The sequence below is a fragment of the Mauremys mutica genome, chromosome 9, assembly GCF_020497125.1.
Source record: "Mauremys mutica isolate MM-2020 ecotype Southern chromosome 9, ASM2049712v1, whole genome shotgun sequence".
Lineage (NCBI taxonomy): Eukaryota > Metazoa > Chordata > Testudines > Geoemydidae > Mauremys > Mauremys mutica.
In genome coordinates, this window is record NC_059080.1 from 70,444,806 (window position 1) to 70,466,010 (window position 21,205).

General features: G+C 43.4%; 1 protein-coding gene across 7 annotated transcripts in view; it reads left to right on the plus strand.

Moving 5' to 3' along the window:
* Positions 1-21,205, plus strand: part of RHBDD1 (rhomboid domain containing 1) — a 132,027-nt gene that overhangs the window by 18,031 nt on the left and 92,791 nt on the right. For all 7 annotated transcript variants that reach the window (XM_045031185.1, XM_045031189.1, XM_045031190.1 and 4 more), the window contains one exon: positions 13,916-14,004. In XM_045031185.1, coding sequence (XP_044887120.1) covers positions 13,916-14,004 — 89 coding nt within the window. The remainder of the gene's footprint in view (positions 1-13,915; positions 14,005-21,205) is intronic.

Sequence of the window (21,205 nt, forward strand, 5' to 3'; positions counted from 1 at the left end):
TTAGGTAATAGTGTATTTTGTAACTTCTTAACCATAATGGAAAATGATAAACCCACCAAATTTTAATTTTATTACCAGTCTGTGAGCACCATCACGTGTTTCAGGGGGTGGTTAAAAACATGAGACACACAACAAAACACTCCCTAATCAAATGGTACGATAGTTTAGGAAAAGTTCACTGAGCTGGAAAGGAGGAAACTGAGAATTTAAATCTCCACTCTTAGTGATGTTTACATTCCTGTGCAATTTACTATCCTTACTATTGATGACTGCCATGAGACCCAATCTAGGAGCCAGGGAAGAGCTACTGAACATTCCCCCACCACGCATAATTTTTAACTAAATTGGCAGAGAGCTCGTGCAAGGTCATTGCAGGCATAGAGTCAAGCTTTCTAACATGACCAACCCAAATCTTATCATTACACTATACTGCATTTCATTGTGTCTAAACTACTGTACTATTTCTAACCACTATATTACTCACACTCCTCTCCCTGAGTATAGGATAGAATAGTTTCCTGATTACCAATATTCTACTGCTGAATAATAAAATAGTTGTGGTATCCACTCTGAATGTGTGTCAAGTCCTACTCCAGTGGCTGATCTGGAAAGAGACTAGCAATTACTCCTGTAGCTCAAATAGTAAGGGTCTAATTTAGCACTCTTGAAGGTCAGGGATTTCAAACCTTGCTGCTGATCTGTGTGGGGGAATGGTATGGTTGCATGTGATTCACACCATGTGAAGACCACTTTAAAACAGATTTTTATTTAAAAATATAATATGTAAATCATAACGTCAATCTTCACAATCACCAACTTCCTCAAACTTGTATTCTTAGCAGTGACTCCGGAAGTGTTAAGGCAGAAAACTTCCTGAATCCATATGTGCTAATCTATTGATATAAAAGCATATGAGATCACTGTTAAGGTTTTGCTTTAAAGTGCACATTTGAAATTGGGATACGGATTGTTTTGGGGTATCTTGGAGATGGAATTGAAAGTCTTATGGGGCAATAGAATGTTATCTGTGGTATATGCAATATGAAGATGGAAAAGAATGCACAGATTTCCCTCCTTAATTTCTTTCTTCCATGCTTTTAAGGTGGTGGATGGATGGGATTTCTCCTGGCACAATTTTACTGTCAGTGAATGTAGTTTTCGTGTGCTAATTAAATTGTAAAACTACTATACCACTTCTTTGACGTTATTGCAAAAACCTTCCTACTTCTTTTGTATGCATCGCAAGTCAATGTCTAGATTGTTCAGCCATCTAACTGTTGCATTGTTGAGGGTAGCAAGGTATGCAGTTCACCCTTCTGTCTTCTAATGGTGCGCTCCTCTACCACATTTTTGACCATCTGCATTGCTGCTTAGTAGTCACTTTGTGGAGACTGGACCAGGCCAAATGTCTGTGTTGTGGCAGCCATTCTGGCTGTCCTAGGCCACAAATTGTTAAGCCTAGCCTAGGATCTGCATCCCAGATCGCAAACCATTGGATCTATATAAGGCCTTCTGAAATTAGTCAGCATGCCTGTCTCTCTCTCCCAGAGTTGCTGCAAGTCTGTCACACAGCTGTCGGCTCTGATATACCATTGTTCAGCTGAGCTTTGGCAGTGTTAGACATGAGTGATGAACGCCTATTTTAAAAGGATGTCGTGAAATCAGTCATTGTCACTGCAGGTGTAGGTGTTTTCTTCTAGAGACAGGCAGATCTTCTTGTGGAAGTATGCATTGCTTATTTGTACATATTGGAATTATTTTCAGCCTTGTGTGCAGCACGTTGCTTTCATCTGTCATAGCCCTCCATGCTGTTTTAGGGTGATATTATCTTGTCTTAACTTTTAAGGAGCTATATGAGCCAACACACATGAAGTTAATGTTAATGTGTGGCTAACGCAACCACTAATTATATGGGTGGTTGTGTTCTGCTCTGAATAAACAAGACTCATATGTTTACTTCTGCCCCAAACTGCTGCAAAATATTTTGCTGGAGTGAATATCAGCACCAGGACTGAGCTTTGTATAACGTTTGCCTCTACTTCTCAGGAGGTTCCTGGGTTTAGGCAGTATGGGAGGTGATCTTTTTCTTTGTGTCCTAGATGAGATTGGTGTGTTAGACTGTGGTCTAGATTGACTCTTAAATAAGTGGCAACTAGCTGGAAATGAGGTGGACTATCCTCAACGTAGGCGGTAAGGAGTTGATTGGCCAGGTGATTGTTCAGATGGAAGGTTGTGGCTATCATCTTAGAGTCACTTAATCTAAGACTCCACTGACAAAGGTAAACGGCCAGAGAATTAATGTCCTGGGTGAGTTACCCATCTATATTCTGTAGATAATTACCAACATCCGCAAGACAAATGTCATCTGTGTACATATACTTACTGGCTTTAGTTGTTGGTAGGTTGTAAGTATATATGTTGAAAAGGAGAGGAGCCAGAACAGATACTTCTGGGAGTCTGCTATGGAGATGCCTAAGCTGGCTGACTTTGTCTCTAGCTTGCGAGATGAAACTGCAGTTCATTATTTCCACGATGAACCGGACCAAGGCTAAGAGGGAATAATCAGCAACATATCTCTCATTTGTGTCATATATAAGCTTGTGGAGAGCCTGATTCTGATGCACATCAGCAAGGTTATTGAACCACAAGTGCCCTTTGTTCAGGCTGTGTTCAGACAACCCGAGTTCAAATTATTCGCCTAACACAAGACATTGAAGATGGCTTCAAGAAGGGCAAGAAAGTTGGTGCTGTTCTTGTGGATCTGTCAGCTGTGTATGATATTGTCTGGCATGTAGGGCCGATTGCCAAGTTGTAGCAGACTGTAAGCCCATGGCGGAGTCTGCCTATTATCATCATGGAAATAATGATGAATCGGAGAAACTTTCCTGATTAATTAGAAATCGTATTCAAATTAATGAATATAAATCCATTTTTCAGTTTGTCAGAAATGTTGTGTGTATGTAAGTTTACATTAGTGCCCAGTCCAAAGAAGTTTTGCATTTAATTACAAATCAGTAGAACATAAATGAAGCCTCTTGCATATTAACAACTGTTCTCCATTTCCTTTTATAAAACATCAGTCGAAAGCCTGTCCAGACAAATAGCTCTTACCTTGTCTCCTGAAGCTTGTCCATCTTGGAATATGAAGAATTTCCAAGGGAGGCAGGTTCAAGAAATATGGACATCTAATAACATTGCCACTGATTGTGAAAATTAAAAACCAGCACTCAGCAGCCCTTGACTCCTATTGTGAGACATGGAAAATGGGATGATCTCTCAGGTAATCATGTCCTCCAAGGCCACTTAGAGATTTTACATTATAACTAACATCTCCAGTTGTAGTCAAATGAACAGATAACCAGTGTGGATCTCGGAGCACTGGTATTATGGGGTCAAAATGGCCTTCCGCTCTCAAGATGTTTTGTAGTAGCTGGTTAGAGTGCATTTCAGTAATCTAGTCTTGAAGCTACAAAGGTTTAGATCACTGGAGCAAGGTTCATCTCAGAAAGACATTAGGCCTGATATAGATGAAAAAGGGACCGTATGCCACAGCATCACTTGAGAATCCAGGCGTGATGGATCCAGAAATAACACTCAGATTGCAGACTATTGGGAAGGATGGACAACACACTTTGAGAGGCAGAAGGGGAGTGCAGTTTTTATTAGCATTACTTTTTTGTCTTATTCAAATTGACACTTATCCTGCTTGCTCATCTCCACTCTTCCATTTCATTCTGTTATTAGAAAACTGCAGACATTGGGTTTGATTTTAAAAAAAGGAGATGAAGGTCTTACATAAGGATCCTTGGGGTGGAAGGATCCTTGAAAGATTTGCCTTTTTGAAATTTGCAGAGAGCAATGAGCACACTTACTGAAGAATTATCCTACCCTCTTCAAAAACAGTTATGGTCAATGATAGCCAAGATTATTTATCTGCGAAGCCACAGAGCCCTTAACCTGAGCTTATTACCAGGAGAAGAGATAATGTTACTCCCTCTGACATAAACCCCAACTTTTGCCAGACTGGTAGAGGAAAAATGTATGGGTTCAGGACTGGGTGCTCTACTCAGTTTCACACTGCTTCTCAATTAAGTAACAGGATCTGAGAAAAATGAAGGAAGGAAGATGAATGACCCCAAAAATACTTGGAGGGTGAGAGAGGAGGAACGAGGAAGAGAGTGGGAACCTCGCTTTTCAGCAGCCAGGAAGTTGTTGAGGGCAGTGTCATGGGATTCACCACTGACTCCTTGTGGCCGGGAGTGGCTGCTCCCTACCTGCTGGGTGTCTCCTGCTGATGGCTGCTCTGCCTCTGCAGTGTCATGCCTTTTCCTGTTACTTGGCCCTTTGGCCAGGTCACTTTCAAGTCTCTTCCCTTCTGGGGCAGTTCATGAACAAAAAGCAAATAAACTGAGGTAATAAGAAACAGAGGGGAATAATTCCCTCTCAGGATATATCAGAATCTGGTCCTCCCTTTGTTCAGGGCGGGGCCTTCAGGCAATGGTTGTTTAGGAAGCTCTTGCCTTCAGTCAGCCCTTTCCTCAGGAGCTGAGGGCTGAAGTTCTGTTCGCTTCCCTTGTCTGCCAGCAAGAGAGCTCCTCTGCTCCCCTTTTAAGTTCTTCCTCCAGTCTGTGCAAGCAGGAGTAGCAAGGTGGAGCTGCCTGAGCCCAGAGCAGATCCTTAACCACCTTGTTGTCCAGTATGGGATTTGTACGCCCCATCATAGCACGTGTAGACTCTTTCCATCCTCTGCCCCTTTCAGGATGGTGTAGCTGGAGAAATGCTCTCCCTTTCACTAGCTAGTTGGGGGAGAGAGACAAATAAGTGGAACTCTGCATCTTTTTGAGGATGGAATCTGGGGTCACATGGGCATATCACATGTCCTTACATGCTTTGATGACTCCCAGAGGTAGCCATTACCCATATTCTGGCTGAGGCATCCATAGGAGGAAGGCTTACTGGGAGGGATGTTTCTTCTATGGCCCATTGTTAGAGTGAAGTGTCCTTAATGGGTCATCAAGCTTGAATAGTTCATTCATAATGGGCTGGCTAGACTGGATGTCAACTACCTTGATACATTTGAGATACAGAAACATAGCCAATATTCATAACTTCAGATACAGTGATGATGCATGGTTTTAAACAGGATAATCTTATTTAGCAAATCATAACTTTTCCATGGATACCTTACATGATAGCCTTTGTACAAGAGTTGTTGCATTTGTAGAATAGTGGGAATATCAATGATATAAATGGTCATATTTCAATCATACAGCATCACAAGGTGTCTGGTAAATTTTTCCAGATTTGTAAGATGGCATATACCACAAAATGTAATACATTTCTCATATTTAACGTGGTTCATGGCTGATGCTGAAAAGGAAGATTTTTCTAGCTCAGGTCGCCATTAACGTATGTTCAAAGTTTTCCCTTCATATCTGCCTGTTTTTAATTCAACTATGTTGATTAATATGGATTTAAGATAGTTCTGCCCACTTTCAGTAATACCAGACTCTCACTGGGTACCTCTAAGGTGCACAAAGTGAAAGACATGAGAACTATCCCAGTTTTGAAGAGCAGGTGCATGCTAGCAGATTATTATTTAGGTACAGAGGCTTCAGTCAGCTTCTTAAACACACAACCAAATGTCAGAGATTTACAGTGAAATCTTCAGTGTATTATTTGTTGAAAAATAAGGGTATTTTATAATGGGTCAATCCTGTAGCATGGTAAGACTTAATAGAATTGTAAAAAAACAAAAGACACAAACAAAAAAACCTTGGTGGTTTCACTTCTTAGAGAACCATGTGAACATTTTCTTTGGTTTCATTCTATGTTGTTTCAAGCCCCCTGAGTTTCAAAGACAGCTAAAATCTGAAAACAAAACCCAGCCAGAACTGCCAATGCAGTATTACTTTTTTAGTTTGGCAACACACACAACTGAGAATTCCAATTTTTCATGTAAAGCCATAAACCATTTCAGGTTTGCTCAAAACGGGGCTTAATTTTCTCAAATATTGTAGAATAATTTGTCAAACCTGATTTGAATTTTGAGTTTTTCATGAAACCAGGAGAGTTTTGTGTAGTTTCAGGTATCATTGTCAGCAATTTGTACAGCTGTAAATTAAAGATTTATGTCATGAGATTTTGGTATTTTGCTATATTACTGTGTAGTGTGATTAAAAGCTTTGTATTTTTGCTCACTAGTTGAGTTTTGGGAGCCACATTGTTAATATCACTTGTATTTAAATGCTGCTTTATTGATGAGCGCTGTCTTACAGCTTTGCCATGTTAATAGTGATTATGGTTATTGACGTATGATTTGAGTTGCTGATGCTAAGAAACTTTCTGTCTCCTTCACGTTTTAGTTTATAGCTTCATCTTTGAGAGCTGCTAAATCAATGAGCCAACTTATCCTTGCATGGCAAACATTTCTGTTACTTTCAGTACATTTTCCCCATCTTTCTCTTGCTTGCAGTACTATTAATATGTGTCTTCACAGTAATGTCATGCCAATGAAAGCTGTAACAGCAATATAAATTGACTCAGGATAGAGTATCTCCTTTTCTTTTCTTGAATTGGTTGTGGGCACATTTAAAGAAGTGACCTATTGTAATTGATCCTGCAACTGGGAATTTCAAGAGTGTGATTGAGATATGCAGGTTAACTGTGGCGCAGTTCAAGCAACACAGTTTATTGGTGAGAAGCTAATCTTTTGTCTGACTTCTCATTAGAGGGAAAATAGTTGTCTGTGCTGCTATTCACCCCAGCACCTTCTCTAAAAATTATTCTAAAAAGTAGTACTTCCCCTTTTTATTGTATTAAAATTAGTGTCACTGTTCCTGCATATAGTAAATCATAAGGGCCATGTAGTTTCCTACATATAGAAATGTACTGAGATAATATTAATCAGCATGTTGCTTGGTACTAATCAATTAAACATTTATAATATAAATATTTTCTTCCTACTTGTTCATTTTAACAATCTAAATGCAACAGTTTATGATAGTTGGAGCTGTCTAACATTCCGCTGAAGTATTTAGTTGTTTACCATTTTACACTACTTCATATTTATTTATTTATTAATAATTTATTGATAGTGCAGCAGCCCTTACGGGGGTCCCCAGTCATTGCTGAAGCCTCTGTGTGCCATCACAAAACAAATAAGTAGTTGTGGAGGGTGCTATATACATATATATGATCCACTTTGTGCCCTGAAGTACTTATAATCTAGTAAAACAAACCTTGTCAGTGGGGGGTGGGGAAAGGGATAAAACACACATCACGTCTTTGTCTATATGCATTTTATGTAGATACTTCTATCTACAACTACTACTACCAAGTTGTGTGTTTTGTTTTCAGTGTTATACCTAGCCTAACAGCATTTTTTTAAACAAACTGTTGCCTTCCTCAACTATTGTACATACGCCTATTGATAAAATTACACAGGTCAAGATTTTCAGAACTAACAATTGTGTACCTGAATATTTGGGTGTTCACCTTGGCACCTAAAAGGGTGTTTCAGGAGTCATATTCAGCCCTTTCTAGAAAACTAAGGCACCTGGAATCTTTGGTCAAGTTTGAAAATCATAACCAAAATTATCTTTGTGCCCAAACTCTTAAATAAAACCCCACCCAACATCCATGGGGATGGCAACTTCCAGCCTGGTGTCACATCGGGAGGCCTTTAGGTATGTAAAGCCAGAAGTGCCTCTGGTCTCATGTGGGCTCTATGTGTTATATTGGTTGTCATGAGTGAATTTCAAATGGTTTTATGCGAATTCGTTGTCATGAAAATCTGCAGGACTAATTCAGACCTGATCCTACAAGCTGTTCCTGGGTGGACTCCTTTGCCCACTTCTGTGCCCAGTCCTCTTGACTTTGGTGGGCTTGTGCACTGGCTCATTATATGGATCCTCACTCTCAGATTTGAACTTTCAGATTTCAGGCTTCTGGTACTTGCCTGAAATATATCAGTGTTTCTTAGAAGGGTTGGTGTAATCACTGTTGAAATTGTTTCTGACTGAAACTAGGGAACAGGGAATCATTGGATTGTTTTTAAATAAAAAAAAATTACTCTTTAGAGCAGCAGTTTGCAAATGATTTGAGCTGACCCCCCCTTTGAGTTACAATTTTTGGTGGCACTCCCACAACCCAGACAAAAATAGAGACATGCAAAAGTATTCTTGATAACCTACTCATAAATCTAACAGAGACCGTAACAACTTTAAATTGCCCACACCTGTAAGTTTCAAATACACAGATACTTACCAATAGCACAGCCAAGGCTTCCTCAGCAGCAGGCTGCTTCTGCAGCCAGGCTGCACTGCTAGGGCAGGGCCAATACCTACCCCTTTGCCCCTCCCGCCTTGGGTTTTCAAGGTGGGGGAAGGCACATGCGATGGTTTCTGGGGGCGGAGGCAGTGCTCAGCATGGAGGCTAATGGAGGTAGAAATCAGCACACCCATGGCAGATATTGACACTGACCCACAGGCTAGGTGGCATGCTGAGGTGAGTCAGGGGGTGAAGGTGGCACTCTCTCCCTGCACTGCCATGTGGGGCTGACCCGAGCCACCCGCAGCTGCTGCTTGGCCCCCTGAATGTTGCTCCACGCTCCCCTTTGGGGGAGGGCACACCCACAGTTTGAAAAACTCTGTTTTAGAGGAGTTACAGTATGGTGCATGGAATGTCTAGTTTCTTTGGTGCCTTCCGACCTGCTAACATTCAGTTACACAAGGAAATTAGTTTCATAAGAGTCTGGAGAAGTGATGTTAACCAGTGAGAGCCAGTTTCCTGGCTTCTGTTCTTTGCCAGACATGGCTGGTAAAGATTTACCAGGTAATTCAAAATTCCAGATTTATTACAAAATAACATGAAAGGGGAAAGCTTGTTGTTAATAATAATAATTAATAATAAAAAAACTCAACTGTTTTTCTGTGCAGTGCTGCTCTAAATCAGTAGTTGATTCCTTCTTGTGTGATGATTTAATGTGGTCTGATTTGCATTCAAATAGTTTGAATTCTTAAATTAGCTATAGGGCCTACTTGCTAAGCATGTTTTAATTTAGCAACGAAGAACATAAATTGGCTTGTGTATTTGGCTGTACGTGCTATTGATTTAGTTGAACTAGCACTTATTGTTTTGAGAAATTCATCACTTTATCTAAAGGAAGTGGTAGCTTACAGTATGTCCGTTTGCTAATGCTGCTTTAACAAAAAAAGCACACTTTATCTAATGTGGCCTCTTGGTCGACAAAAGGTAAGAAATACATGAAAACAAATAAGAAGCTGTTTCTCCAAAAGACTGTAATAATGGTGGTTTGAGCTAAGAGTTCTGGATTAAATGATTGGTTGATGTACTGTCCTATAATTTATATGTGTATGACGCCAATCACTTTTTTTTTTTAACTACAGAACACTGTTAATAAGAGACAGTGGCAGCCCAGTGACACAAGTATTTTTGTTCTGTTAACATTAGATATTTCAGATGATTAAAGCTACAAATGTTATGTAAGAAGGATTGAAACAATGTAAGATAAATCATGCAATGTTGGTGAGAAGTTATTTCTAATTAAAAATGAAGTACAATATTAGTTTAGAATAAAGTTGGGGGGGAAATTAAAAGTTTTTCATATGGAAACAAATCATTTGGATTTCATTTGCTTTCCTGTAATGTTCTTAATTATTTTTGTTACCTGCACACTCTAGGGGCATCCACCTTTACCCCGTTCCTAGGGCTCAGTGAGTAACCTCACACTCTAGGGCAACCACCTTTACCCTGTTCCTAAGGCTATGTCTACACTTGTCATTTAAAGCGCAAAATGTCCCTTTAAAACCATAGGAGCATCTACACTTGTTAATGACTTTTTGCAGTGAAACTCAGAAGTTTCACCGCAAAAAGAAAACCACCTTCACAAGAGGCATACAGCTCTTACCGCTGTTCTTTTTGCGCTGTTGTGAAAGTGAAGACACATTCTACCAGTGTAAACATCTTTTGGCCTCTGAAGGATATCCCACAGTTCCAAAAGTGATCACTCTGGCCAGCATTTCCGCTGCTCTGACGCTAAATAAATGGACGTCCGTCCCTCCCCCTGTAAGCCCTGGGAAGTTTGAAACTCCCTTTCCCATTGGTTGTAGATATGGCAGGGAAGGCAGCCAGACAGCAGGGGTTTTAAAAAAAAATTCCATGAAAGAAACAAGGAAGTAATGGGGCTGCTGGGACATCAAAACAGAATTTACACACTAAGCATACAATACTCACCAGTCCCAATAAGGCAGACAAACTTTTCCTGCTGGCCAGTCAGGATCAGGTCGTCCAGGGCCTCCAGCTTCTGCACGATATAGTTGACAGGATTTTGAGGTCTGGCAGTTCTGATCCTGGGGCTGTGTCCTGGAGTTGATTCCAAAAAACTTCCTTTTGGACCTCAGTTGATATAGTGAAACTTGAGTCCTGCTTAGCTATACCTTAACCAATCATTTTACTAAAGTATTACAAAATAATTCTTTGATTATATCCTAATATATTTCAAAATAATCCTTTACCCAATCCTATCCCACCCAGGGCTTTGGAGCGGAGCCCAGAGCTGGAGCGCGGAGCAGCTCCGGAGCAATGGAGCTGCAGGTTTTTGCCTGGAGCTGGAGTGGAGCCGGAGCACAGCTCCAAAGCCCTGCCACCACCTTAGGTGATTTACACCTTGCAAAATTAGTTATGTAACAGACAGAAACAATCAAAGCAGTGGACAGAAACTATACAGATAAACAATAGAGAAGTAGGGACCATAAAAGCAAAACAATAAAGAAGTAGAGATTTCACACACTCACTGTTAAGTGATTCTTTGTAATTAAAAATCTTCAGCCAGGGTGATCTTACTATAAGTTATGAAAGGTTTTTCATGTGCAGGTATTACATTATGTCTTTAGGATGTGTGTTAAATTTTTTTGGCATCCAAGTAATTTTAAGTCAAATTCCAGCCTAGAGGGAGTACTTATAGAGCTTTAAACCTATAGAAAAGCAACTTACACTGGAGGTCCTGACCCAGTTGCTGTAAATGCCAATGTGGTTGATCAATACATGCAGCTGAAAGAATAGTAGATACAGACAATGGATTTAAGCAGCAGGTCGCAACTTTATTTAACACTGGGAGGGGTGCATTGCACTCCACTTCCTGCTCTCTCATACCAGGCATTTAACTGGGTCCAGAATCGTGTTCAGGACTCCCAACACAGAACCAGTAACATGGAGTCATCCCACGTTGGCTCACCCCTATGACTCAGCTTGCTTCTGAATCCTTCCTTCCTCCCCTGCAAAAGGGTTGGGGAATAGAGGTTCCCAAGGGAGGAGCTCAGTCTACAAAGACTTCAGGTCTCCTGTTTTCACATAAGCAGAAGGACCACTAGCAAAATCCAGGGTTTTATTTATCTTTGGGAACTGGTCTGTCTTATCCTTCAATATGTTGGATACCAGCTGTATGTTGTGACAAGCTAAAACAAGTTTTTCTTTTTCACACTTTGACTTTTTTTTAAATCTTAATGCTGTAACCTAACTATGCCTCCATGTGGGTGTAATAGCCAAAACTAGACCTTGTTAGTGGCAGAGTTGTTCACCTCAGATTTTTATAGCATTTGGAAAAATTCTTTGACAGTTTAGGTGATTAAACTGTAGAATGAACATTTTGGCATTCTGTGCCCTCTTTGTTTGCAGTCTTTACAGTGGCACATTCTCCTTCATATATTAACTGGAAGTAGACCAGCACTGAATCAGGGCTTAGTACCTTCGCTTCAGGAAGAACTCTTCAGAACAATAGCTCTGAAAGCTGAAAAATACTATATTAAAGTTTATAACAAGCATTACTCAACTCAAACCATTTGCACTAGAGCCTTGACAGGAATTTAGGGATTTTCCTGAAGAAAAATTCCTTATTCAAATTACTTAACAAATCAGTACTTCCTAGAAAAAAACCACAGCCAAAGAATCATAGAAATTGAGCTAGCAGGGAACTCAAGAGGCCCTTTAGCCTCCCCCCCACCTCCCCTGTGCTAAGGCAGGGCCAAGTAAATCTAGACCATCCCTGGCAAGTGTTTGTCCAACCTGTTCTTAAAAACCTCCAATGATGGCAATTATATAACCTCCCTTGGTAACCTTCCCTAATTTAACCTTGAATTAAATTCAAGTATTTAATTATCCTTATAGTTAGAAAACTTTTCCTAATATCTAACCTAAATCACCCTTACTGCAGATTAAGCCCATTACTACTTGTTCTGCCTTGCTGTGGATACTGAGAGCAATTGATTACTATCTTTTTTATAATAGACGTTAAAATAATTGAAGACTGTTCTCAAGTTCCTTACTCCTTTTCCCGTAGTCTTCTTTTCTCAAGGCTAAACTTGCCTAGTTCTTTTAACCTTTCCTCATAGTTCAGGTTTTCTAAACCTTTTATCATTTTAGTTGTTCCTCTGGACTCTTTTCTGTTTGTCCACATCTTTCTTAAAATATGTTGCCTAAAACTGGACACAGTGCTCCAGCTGAGGCCTGCCCATTGCTCAGTACAGTGTAACACTTACCTCTTGTGAATTGCATACAATATTCCTGTTAATACACCCAGAATATTAGCCTTTTTCACATTGTTGGCTTATATGCAACTTCTGATCCACTTTAATAACCCCCTAATAATCTCCAAACTGTGGGATGCACCCTCCCCCGGTGGAGTGCAGAGGAATGTTCGGGGGGCACGGTGGGGCCTGAGCCAACCCCAGTAGGGGGCAGGGAGGAAGCACCCCCCAGCCCCGCTTTGCTCCCAGCTCTGCTCTGGCCCCACCCGCAGCCACAGCCTTGCTCCCAGCTGCAGCTTCGGCTTCTGGTCCCGATTGTGCCTCTACTCCTGAGCCCCAACTGTGGCTCTGCTCTTGGGCCTGGCTCCACTCTTGGCCATGGCCCCGAGCCTGGCTGTGGATCTGCTCCTGGCCCCATCTCCTGACTGCAGCTCCTGGGGGTGAGGGGCATGGACAGATTCCATTACGGGTGGGGCGTACTGGTTTGGGGACCACTGCCATAGATCCTTTTCTGCAGTGCTACTTATTACTTATTTCTACTACATAATGAGATTTTGGGCGGGGGGTCAGACTGGAGGGTCTTAGAAAACTAAAAAGTAGGACCACATTTTTCCCACTTACAGTTTTGAAGAAGCCTTGTACCGCTAGCCAGAGTTTATAGTGAGTTCCTGGGAAAGAGAACCTCATTATCCAAACCATCGCCAAAATTAAAAATATTAGTTATATAAAGCTCTTGTTTAGAAACAAAGCCAGATCTGTTTAATTACAAAAGCTGTTGCTGCAATTGGAGTGCTACTCATTACATATATATTTACTATTTTAAAATGTGCAGTAGTTGTGAATTATTTTATAAACACAGTGTGGTAATTTACCTCTTACAGTGACCTGATTTACCATGGCTTTATTCCAGTTTTATGCCTTTGTAGCTTTGTGATTTCAGTAAAGTTCCATTGATGTAAAACAGGAGCAGTGTAATGCTGAATCAGGAATTTCAAGAGCTAAAAGAGAACTAATTTTAGATAATGTTTTTTGTACAACAGAAACAAACTAAATCTGAATGAAATTTATACAATTTGTCCAACACTTCTTATTTTGTTTGAGGCATATTGATTCTTGTAATACATCAGTCACTTTTAGCTCCTCATTTGGTCAGAGATGTTCCTTTAAAACATATTGTGGTTACTCATTTCAGTGGTCAAAAAAGGTGGAAAATGTTGTTCTTTAAGATGTATTAAACTGCACAGAATAAAAGACATATGGAACAAAGACTGCAAACTGTGACCCATTGACATACATTGGAATCATGGGAATACAGATTATATCTAATCGTCAGGCATACAAACTCTCTCAAATGATTCTGTTTCTCCTAGGACTTCTTTTGCTGGGCATCTGGCAGGTATTCTTGTTGGATTGATGTACACGCTGGGGCCTCTGAAGATGCTCATGAAAGCAACTGCAGGTACATAGTGAACACTCTTGGCATGCCAAGAAGTTAACAGTATGGCTTAATATTAAATTTAAGATTTGGGTTATTAGAAATAAATGGAGCCAAGAACAGGATCAAATATTTTTCAAATGTTTGTACTTCCTAAGACTATATTATTTTTTTAAAAAATTAGGGATAAAATTAAAATCCCATTTAAAAACCTCCATTTTAAATGAAATGCAGTAAACCCAGAGAAATATTATGTTGTTCTGTTATGCTGAGTATGATACGTTTCTATCTTTTTATTACCTGTATATATTATATTGGAAGTACCCACATTTTGAAAGTGAGCTTTTGGCGTTTAGACAGTTGTCTAAAGAATTTCCAATATTGTTGATTTTGGTATTGTATTACTACCAGTTTATACGTGGTGCTGGTTAAATAGGGGGAAAATGCAAATACTGCACATCCGTGTATTTAGAAGTACAAACCATGGGCCCAGTCCTGCAACTCCTTATGTGAGTAGTCCCACTGACTTCACTGTTTCAGTCAGGTAAAAATACAAGGGCCACGTTACTGAAAGTTTGCAGGGCTGGGCCCTATGACATAGCGTGTTTTATATGTTCATTCAAAAATGTAAATAGTCAAAAGTAGTGCTTTGAATTTTCTATAGTAGCTGATGTTCTCAGCATAACAAAAGCTTTTCACAATAAATATTTGTATAAACTAAAAATAATAAATATGGATATGTTGCCGGCCCAAAAGGCCTGAGGCAGCAAACAGTGATTCGTTGCCCGGAGTGCCTCGCTCCAATTAGACACACCAGGGTGGAGAAGCAAAAAAAAGTTTATTTGAGATCTCAAAGCGCAGGATGCTTGGAGGAACACACCTCAGATCAAGCACACCCCAGAAAAGCAGCTCTCTGTCTTTATACATAATCTTAGCTAAGCATGTCTATTACCCCCAATGCCCAGCTTTCCCCCTTCGCCCCCCTCTTCTCCCTCCTTTTTAGTTCCCATACAGCAAATACATTATGAAGCAGCAATTACTCTAAACAGGTTAGATCATTCTTGGCAAAAAACATATTATCTCGTTAGTAACTTTTCTTGACCGGTCATTCTGTTTCACTCCCTTTAGCCAGGTGCAAGCAGGCTGTATAATTGCCTCCTGGTACTGATAACTAGTTGCCACACATTCCATTCTTTCCATCTAGCCTGTGGGGTTAATTAAAGTTTAAACATGGAAGCGGTTCAGACAAGCAGAGGCCTAATACAGGGAGCCTTTATTGGCACTGTCATTTTCCACCCCTCTGTCAACACTGGGTCATGCCTGGTGCCACCAACAATTCCCTCCTTTGAGAATACTCAACAAACCTTTGGCTGAGTGTTCTCATATACTGTGGACAAAACGTAATTGAGTTCTATGGAGCTGGGGCTGTCAATGAGAGGGTACATAGGGACCTTCGGGACACGGGGGGTACAAAGTTTACGGAGGAGCAGTTTAAAACAAGCAAGCAGGAGGAGGGTGACCAGGCACAGTATCACACCTGTGAGGAGGAGACGCACAAGGCCACTTCCCAGTCCTCCTAGGTTGGGCAACCAACTCCAAAGGGAATTAAAAATTGTGGGTTCCCTTTCCTGGGCCTTCCACTCCTCGAAAGCCTGTTCGGCTGACAGGATGTGTTCCCATAGCAAAGAGTAACATTGTGGCAAACCCTAGGCCTGGATCCATACTGGGCAAGTGATCCTAAGGCCTAACAATTACAATTCCCCAAATACCCACAAAATTACTACTACTAACAACAAGCAGATTAAAAACAAAAGGGACCAGGCCCACAGGTTAGGCTGGCCCTGTGAAAATAAACACAGCCAACGCTCAGAGTGTTCACGGGGAGTGCGCTGTAACTGTCCAAAGGGGTCACAGGGCATTCCCAGCAGGCCTTACTGTCGCCTGAATAACAGCTTAAGTCCCAGATCGTCGTTGGCAGTCTTCTCCGCAGGTTGGACGGTCCACCGTTCAGGAGCTGGCACTGCTTTCAGACGGGAGTAGTGGATCCAGTTCTTGTATCCCTCGACCTTTGCTGCTGTGTGGGTGATCAGCAGGACGGTGTGAGGTCCCTTCCACTTCTCTTGGAGAGGCTCGTCCTTCCAGGTACGAACGAGAACGGAGTCACCAGGCTGCAGGGAGTGGACAGGGGCATCCAGTGGGAGAGGCTGCAAATCTTTGGTATACCTGTGGAGAGAACAGAGAACAGCAGACAGAGAGCACATGTACTGAGATAAGAAACCGCAGCCTACCTTCCACTCCCCTAACAGAACCGGTGTACCATTCATAGGCCATGCCCTCCCAAACATAATCTCGAAGGGACTAAGCCCTAACCTGCCCTTTGGGAGAGCACGAACTCGGAGCAAAACAAGGGGTAAGGCATCAGGCCACCGAAGAGAAGCCTCTTGGCAGACCTTTGAGAGATGCCGCTTGAGTGTCTGATTAGTACGTTCCACTACTCCACTGGCCTGTGGTCGCCATGGAGTGTGGAGCTTCCAGGTGATCTGTAGAACATCCGAAATCCCCTGAATAACTTGCGATGTGAAGTGTGTTCCATTGTCAGATTCCATCCACTGGGGGAGTCCAAAGCGAGGAATGATCTCCTTGACAAACTTGAGAGCCACAGTTCTGGCAGTGTTGTTTCGGCATGGGAAGGCTTCAGGCCATCCGCTGAATCGATCCACCATGACAAGGAGGTACCTGAACCCTTGGGTCCGGGGGAATTCAGTGAAGTCTACTTGCCACACCAATCCTGGCCCTGGGGTAGGTTCCAGAGTGGCTGGTGGCACTGACACTCCTGGTCGAGGGTTGTTCTTTTGACAGACTAAACACTCAGCCTGTACCTGGGAAGCCAGGGGTCTTAATCCAGAGGTTAGAAAATACTTATTCATAAGCTGGGTGAGAGCCTCCCTTCCAGCGTGAGTGGTCTGATGTAGTTTCTGTAGTACTGGCCGTATTAGGCTTTTAGGTAGGAGGATTTTTCCTTCTGTGGAGTGGAGCCATCCCTCCTTTTCCTGGAGCCCAAGGGAGTCGGCCAGATTCCTTTCTTCACGAGAGTACCGAGGGGCTGGGAGCTCACCCACTGATGGGATGAGGGCATGCACATGGGCCTCCTCAGCTTCCAATGGTTCCAGGGTGGCAGCCCGCTTGGCTTCCCTGTCGGCCCTGGCGTTGCCCTTGGCTACGTCCTGGTCTTCTCGTTGATGAGCTTTGCAGTGCACCACTGCTACCTCTGAGGGGAGCTGCACCGCTTCCAGAAGCCGGAGAATCTGTGTCCCATGCTTGACCGGGGACCCCTGAGCTGTAAGCATTCCCCTTTGTTTCCACAGACCAGCATGAGCATGCAATACCCCAAAAGCATATTTTGAGTCAGTAAAAATATTAACCCGTTTGTCTTTTGCCAGTTCAAGTGCACGGGTTAATGCTACAAGTTTAGCAAGCTGGGCAGATGTTCCAGCAGGTAAACTCTCTGCTTTCACTGTATCGTAGAGGGTCACAACAGCATAGCCCGCCCTCCTTTGCCCATCTATGACAGCACTGCTCCCATCAGTATACCACTCACAGTCTGCATTTGAGAGCGGTTGATCTTTTAAATCTGGACGGCTGGAGTACTGGGCATCTATGATTTCTAAACAGTCATGTTCCTGCTCCTCTGTTTCTGGTAACATAGTGGCTGGGTTGAGGGAGGGGTCTGCAGGGTAACTTCAGGATTTTCTAGGAGTTTAGCCTGGTACCGAGCTACCCGAGCCTGCGTGAGCCAAAGACCACCCTTAGTGTCCAGCAGGGCTTGAACCATATGAGGGGTATACACCTGCACAGTCCCCCCCAAAGTCAGTTTCTCTGCTTCACCAAGCACTAGGGCAGTTGCCGCGACAGCTCGCAGGCAAGCTGGCCACCCCTTGGCAACTTGATCCAGTTGTTTAGAGAAATATGCCACAGGACGTTTCCAAGTGCCTAATAATTGAGTAAGCACCCCTAGAGCCACTCCCTTCCTTTCATGCACATACAGTTGAAACGGCTTAAAGAGGTCTGGAAGACCGAGTGCTGGAGCTTCCATTAGCTTTCTCTTTAACACTTTAAATGCCTTGTCAGCTTCTGAGGACCAGTGAAAGGGATCGTGATCCATTCCCTTAACACATTCATACAAGGGCTTAGCCCACAGTCCGAACTCTGGGATCCATATTCTGCAAAAGCCTGCCATGCCCAGAAAAGCCCTGAGCTGTTTACGATTGCTTGGGATAGGAATTTGACAGATGGCTTTCTTCCTCTCCTTTGAAAGCTGTCTCTCCCCCTGTCTTATGTGAAATTCTAAGTACTGTACTTCTGAGAGGGCAATTTGAGCCTTGCTCTGAGCTACCCGGTATCCTCTGAGTCCAACAAAGTTCAGGAGGCTCACAGTGGCGTGGAGGCAAGGGGTTAATCCCACCGCCCCAATTAACAGGTCGTCCACATACTGCAGGAGGAGAATCCCGTCCGGAGTATTCCACTCCTCCAGGTCTTTGGCCAGAGCCTGGCCGAAAAGCGTAGGGGAGTTCTTAAATCCTTGGGCTAACACAGTCCAGCAAAACTGCCTTTTAACCCTTCGGTCGTCTTCCCACTCGAAGGAGAAAATCTCCTGAGATTGTGTGTCGACCGGAATTGTGAAGAAAGCATCTTTCAGGTCTAGGACTGAAAAGTGGGTGTACTGCCCTCCTATAGATGCCAACAGTGTATATGGGTTTGGAACAAGGGGGTGCAGAGTCTTAACCCGTTCATTAACTGCCCTCAGGTCCTGGACCAGCCGATAGGTGCCATTGGGCTTTCGAACAGGCAGGATGGGGGTGTTCCAGGCTGACTGACATTCTCGCAGTACCCCGTACTTCAGAAACTGATTTATAGTTTCCTGCAGCCCTTCTCTGGCCTCCCTCTTTATCGGATACTGCTTGATCCGCACCGGACTTTTTCCTGGCAGGAGCTGAACTTTAATGGGGGTGTGATGTGCTGCCTTTCCTGGGACCCCTGATGCCCATACTAGAGGAAAAACCTGGTCCTCCCACTGGCTCCACTCTGGGGCTTGCATGGCTGAGGGCTCAACTGCAAGAGTCATTATCCAGGCATTCTCTGGGGGCAAGGTGAGGGTGATTTCATCTTGGGTGAAGTGCAGGGTGGCACCTAAGCGACAAAGCAGATCCCGTCCCAGTAGAGGCGTTGGGCAGTCGGGGAGGTAAACCAGCTTGTGGGAGAGAGTTCTGTCTCCCAAAGCACATTCTGCTGGGGCATACACTGGACATTTGATTCCTTTTCCTGTAGCGCCGACCACAGTGAGGGAATCTGCCACAGGCAGCTGGAGGGGTTGATTTACAGCGGTTCGAGCTGCTCCAGAGTCTACTAAAAAGTCTATTTCAGAATTTCCCACCCGCATTTTTACTCGGGGTTCCGGGGGCAGGATAGTCCGTTTTCCCTGACACCCCTAGTCTTGATTCTCTGCTGCCATCATAGGGGTATCTTCCCTCTCGGGGCACTCATTTTTCCAGTGTCCCTCCTTTCGGCATATGGCACACTGATTGCGTCCCAAACGCCTTTCCTGTGAGCCAGGGCGCCCACGTCCATGACCTTTCATTCCCCCGGCCCCTTTCACCACCTTCCTGAAACTTCCTCTTGTCACTGGCCTGTACTGCTGCAACCATCATCTTCACTTGCCTTTTTTCCTTCTCTTGCCTTAGCTATAACCTGATTCCTTTCCACTTCAGACAACAGGGTCCTCATAAGGATATTACAGTCATCCCAGTCAGGCTTGTGACTGGCAAAACATCCCTTAAAAACCGAAATAAACTTGCTGGGATTCGTGGAGAATTTCCCTGCCTGTGCCTTAAAGGCTGCTAAGTCCACTGGGTTAAAAGGCACATGTGAGTAAACTAGCATAGTAGTGGCCCGGCGCCCCTCTGCTCCCGGGCGAGCCACCACAGTCTCAGTAATCAACGGATAAAATCCCACTGAAGGAGCAATCTCTGAAACCTGAGGCACCTGGTCTTTATACGGTGGGGGTGTAGGAGCCGAAGGGGACACCGACTCTGCCATTACAACCGGGGAGGGGTTCGGGGAACTAACAACAGTGACTGCCGAGCCTGTCGGAGTCAGATTACACTCTTGCAACAAATCTGACCTATCTCTCAACAACATAAACAACTGTGCATACATAAATTCATTCCACTTATTCATTTGCTGACAAAACAAAGCTAATTGAAGGATCGTGTTGTAATTAAGTGATCCCTCCGGTGGCCACCTTTCCTGGCCCTCTAGCTGATACTGAGGCCAGTTTACTGTACAGAATCTTTTCAGTTTACTTTTAGTCAATGGATCTTTTTCAAACACTTTCCAATTCATCAGAATGCATTCTAAGGGTGTACACCGTACCCTGCCTGTACTCTGTCCCTGCCCCATACCTATGGGAAGACACTGGGCGTCCCCAGGTCTTAACAGGCAAACAAAAGGTTAACAGCACTGGACTGTTCCTACCTTATCCACGAGACCGGTTCCCCACCGTCGCCCGTAGCTGCTTCTCCACTATCTGAGCGCGTTGCACCGTAGTGCCCTCCGGGGTCGACCACACCGCGTCTCCGCCGAGGCCCCCGATGAAGTCACCGGTGCGCGCTAGGCATCGGTCGTCGCCGCAATCCGTCGACCTCCAGGAGGGGTCCGGGCAAGGCTAAATTTAGCCTCAAGCCCACCCAGGGACGCCAAAACTGTTGCCGGCCCAAAAGGCCTGAGGCAGCAAACAGTGATTCGTTGCCCGGAGTGCCTCGCTCCAATTAGACACACCAGGGTGGAGAAGCAAAAAAAAGTTTATTTGAGATCTCAAAGCGCAGGATGCTTGGAGGAACACACCTCAGATCAAGCACACCCCAGAAAAGCAGCTCTCTGTCTTTATACATAATCTTAGCTAAGCATGTCTATTACCCCCAATGCCCAGCTTTCCCCCTTCGCCCCCCTCTTCTCCCTCCTTTTTAGTTCCCATACAGCAAATACATTATGAAGCAGCAATTACTCTAAACAGGTTAGATCATTCTTGGCAAAAAACATATTATCTCGTTAGTAACTTTTCTTGACCGGTCATTCTGTTTCACTCCCTTTAGCCAGGTGCAAGCAGGCTGTATAATTGCCTCCTGGTACTGATAACTAGTTGCCACACATTCCATTCTTTCCATCTAGC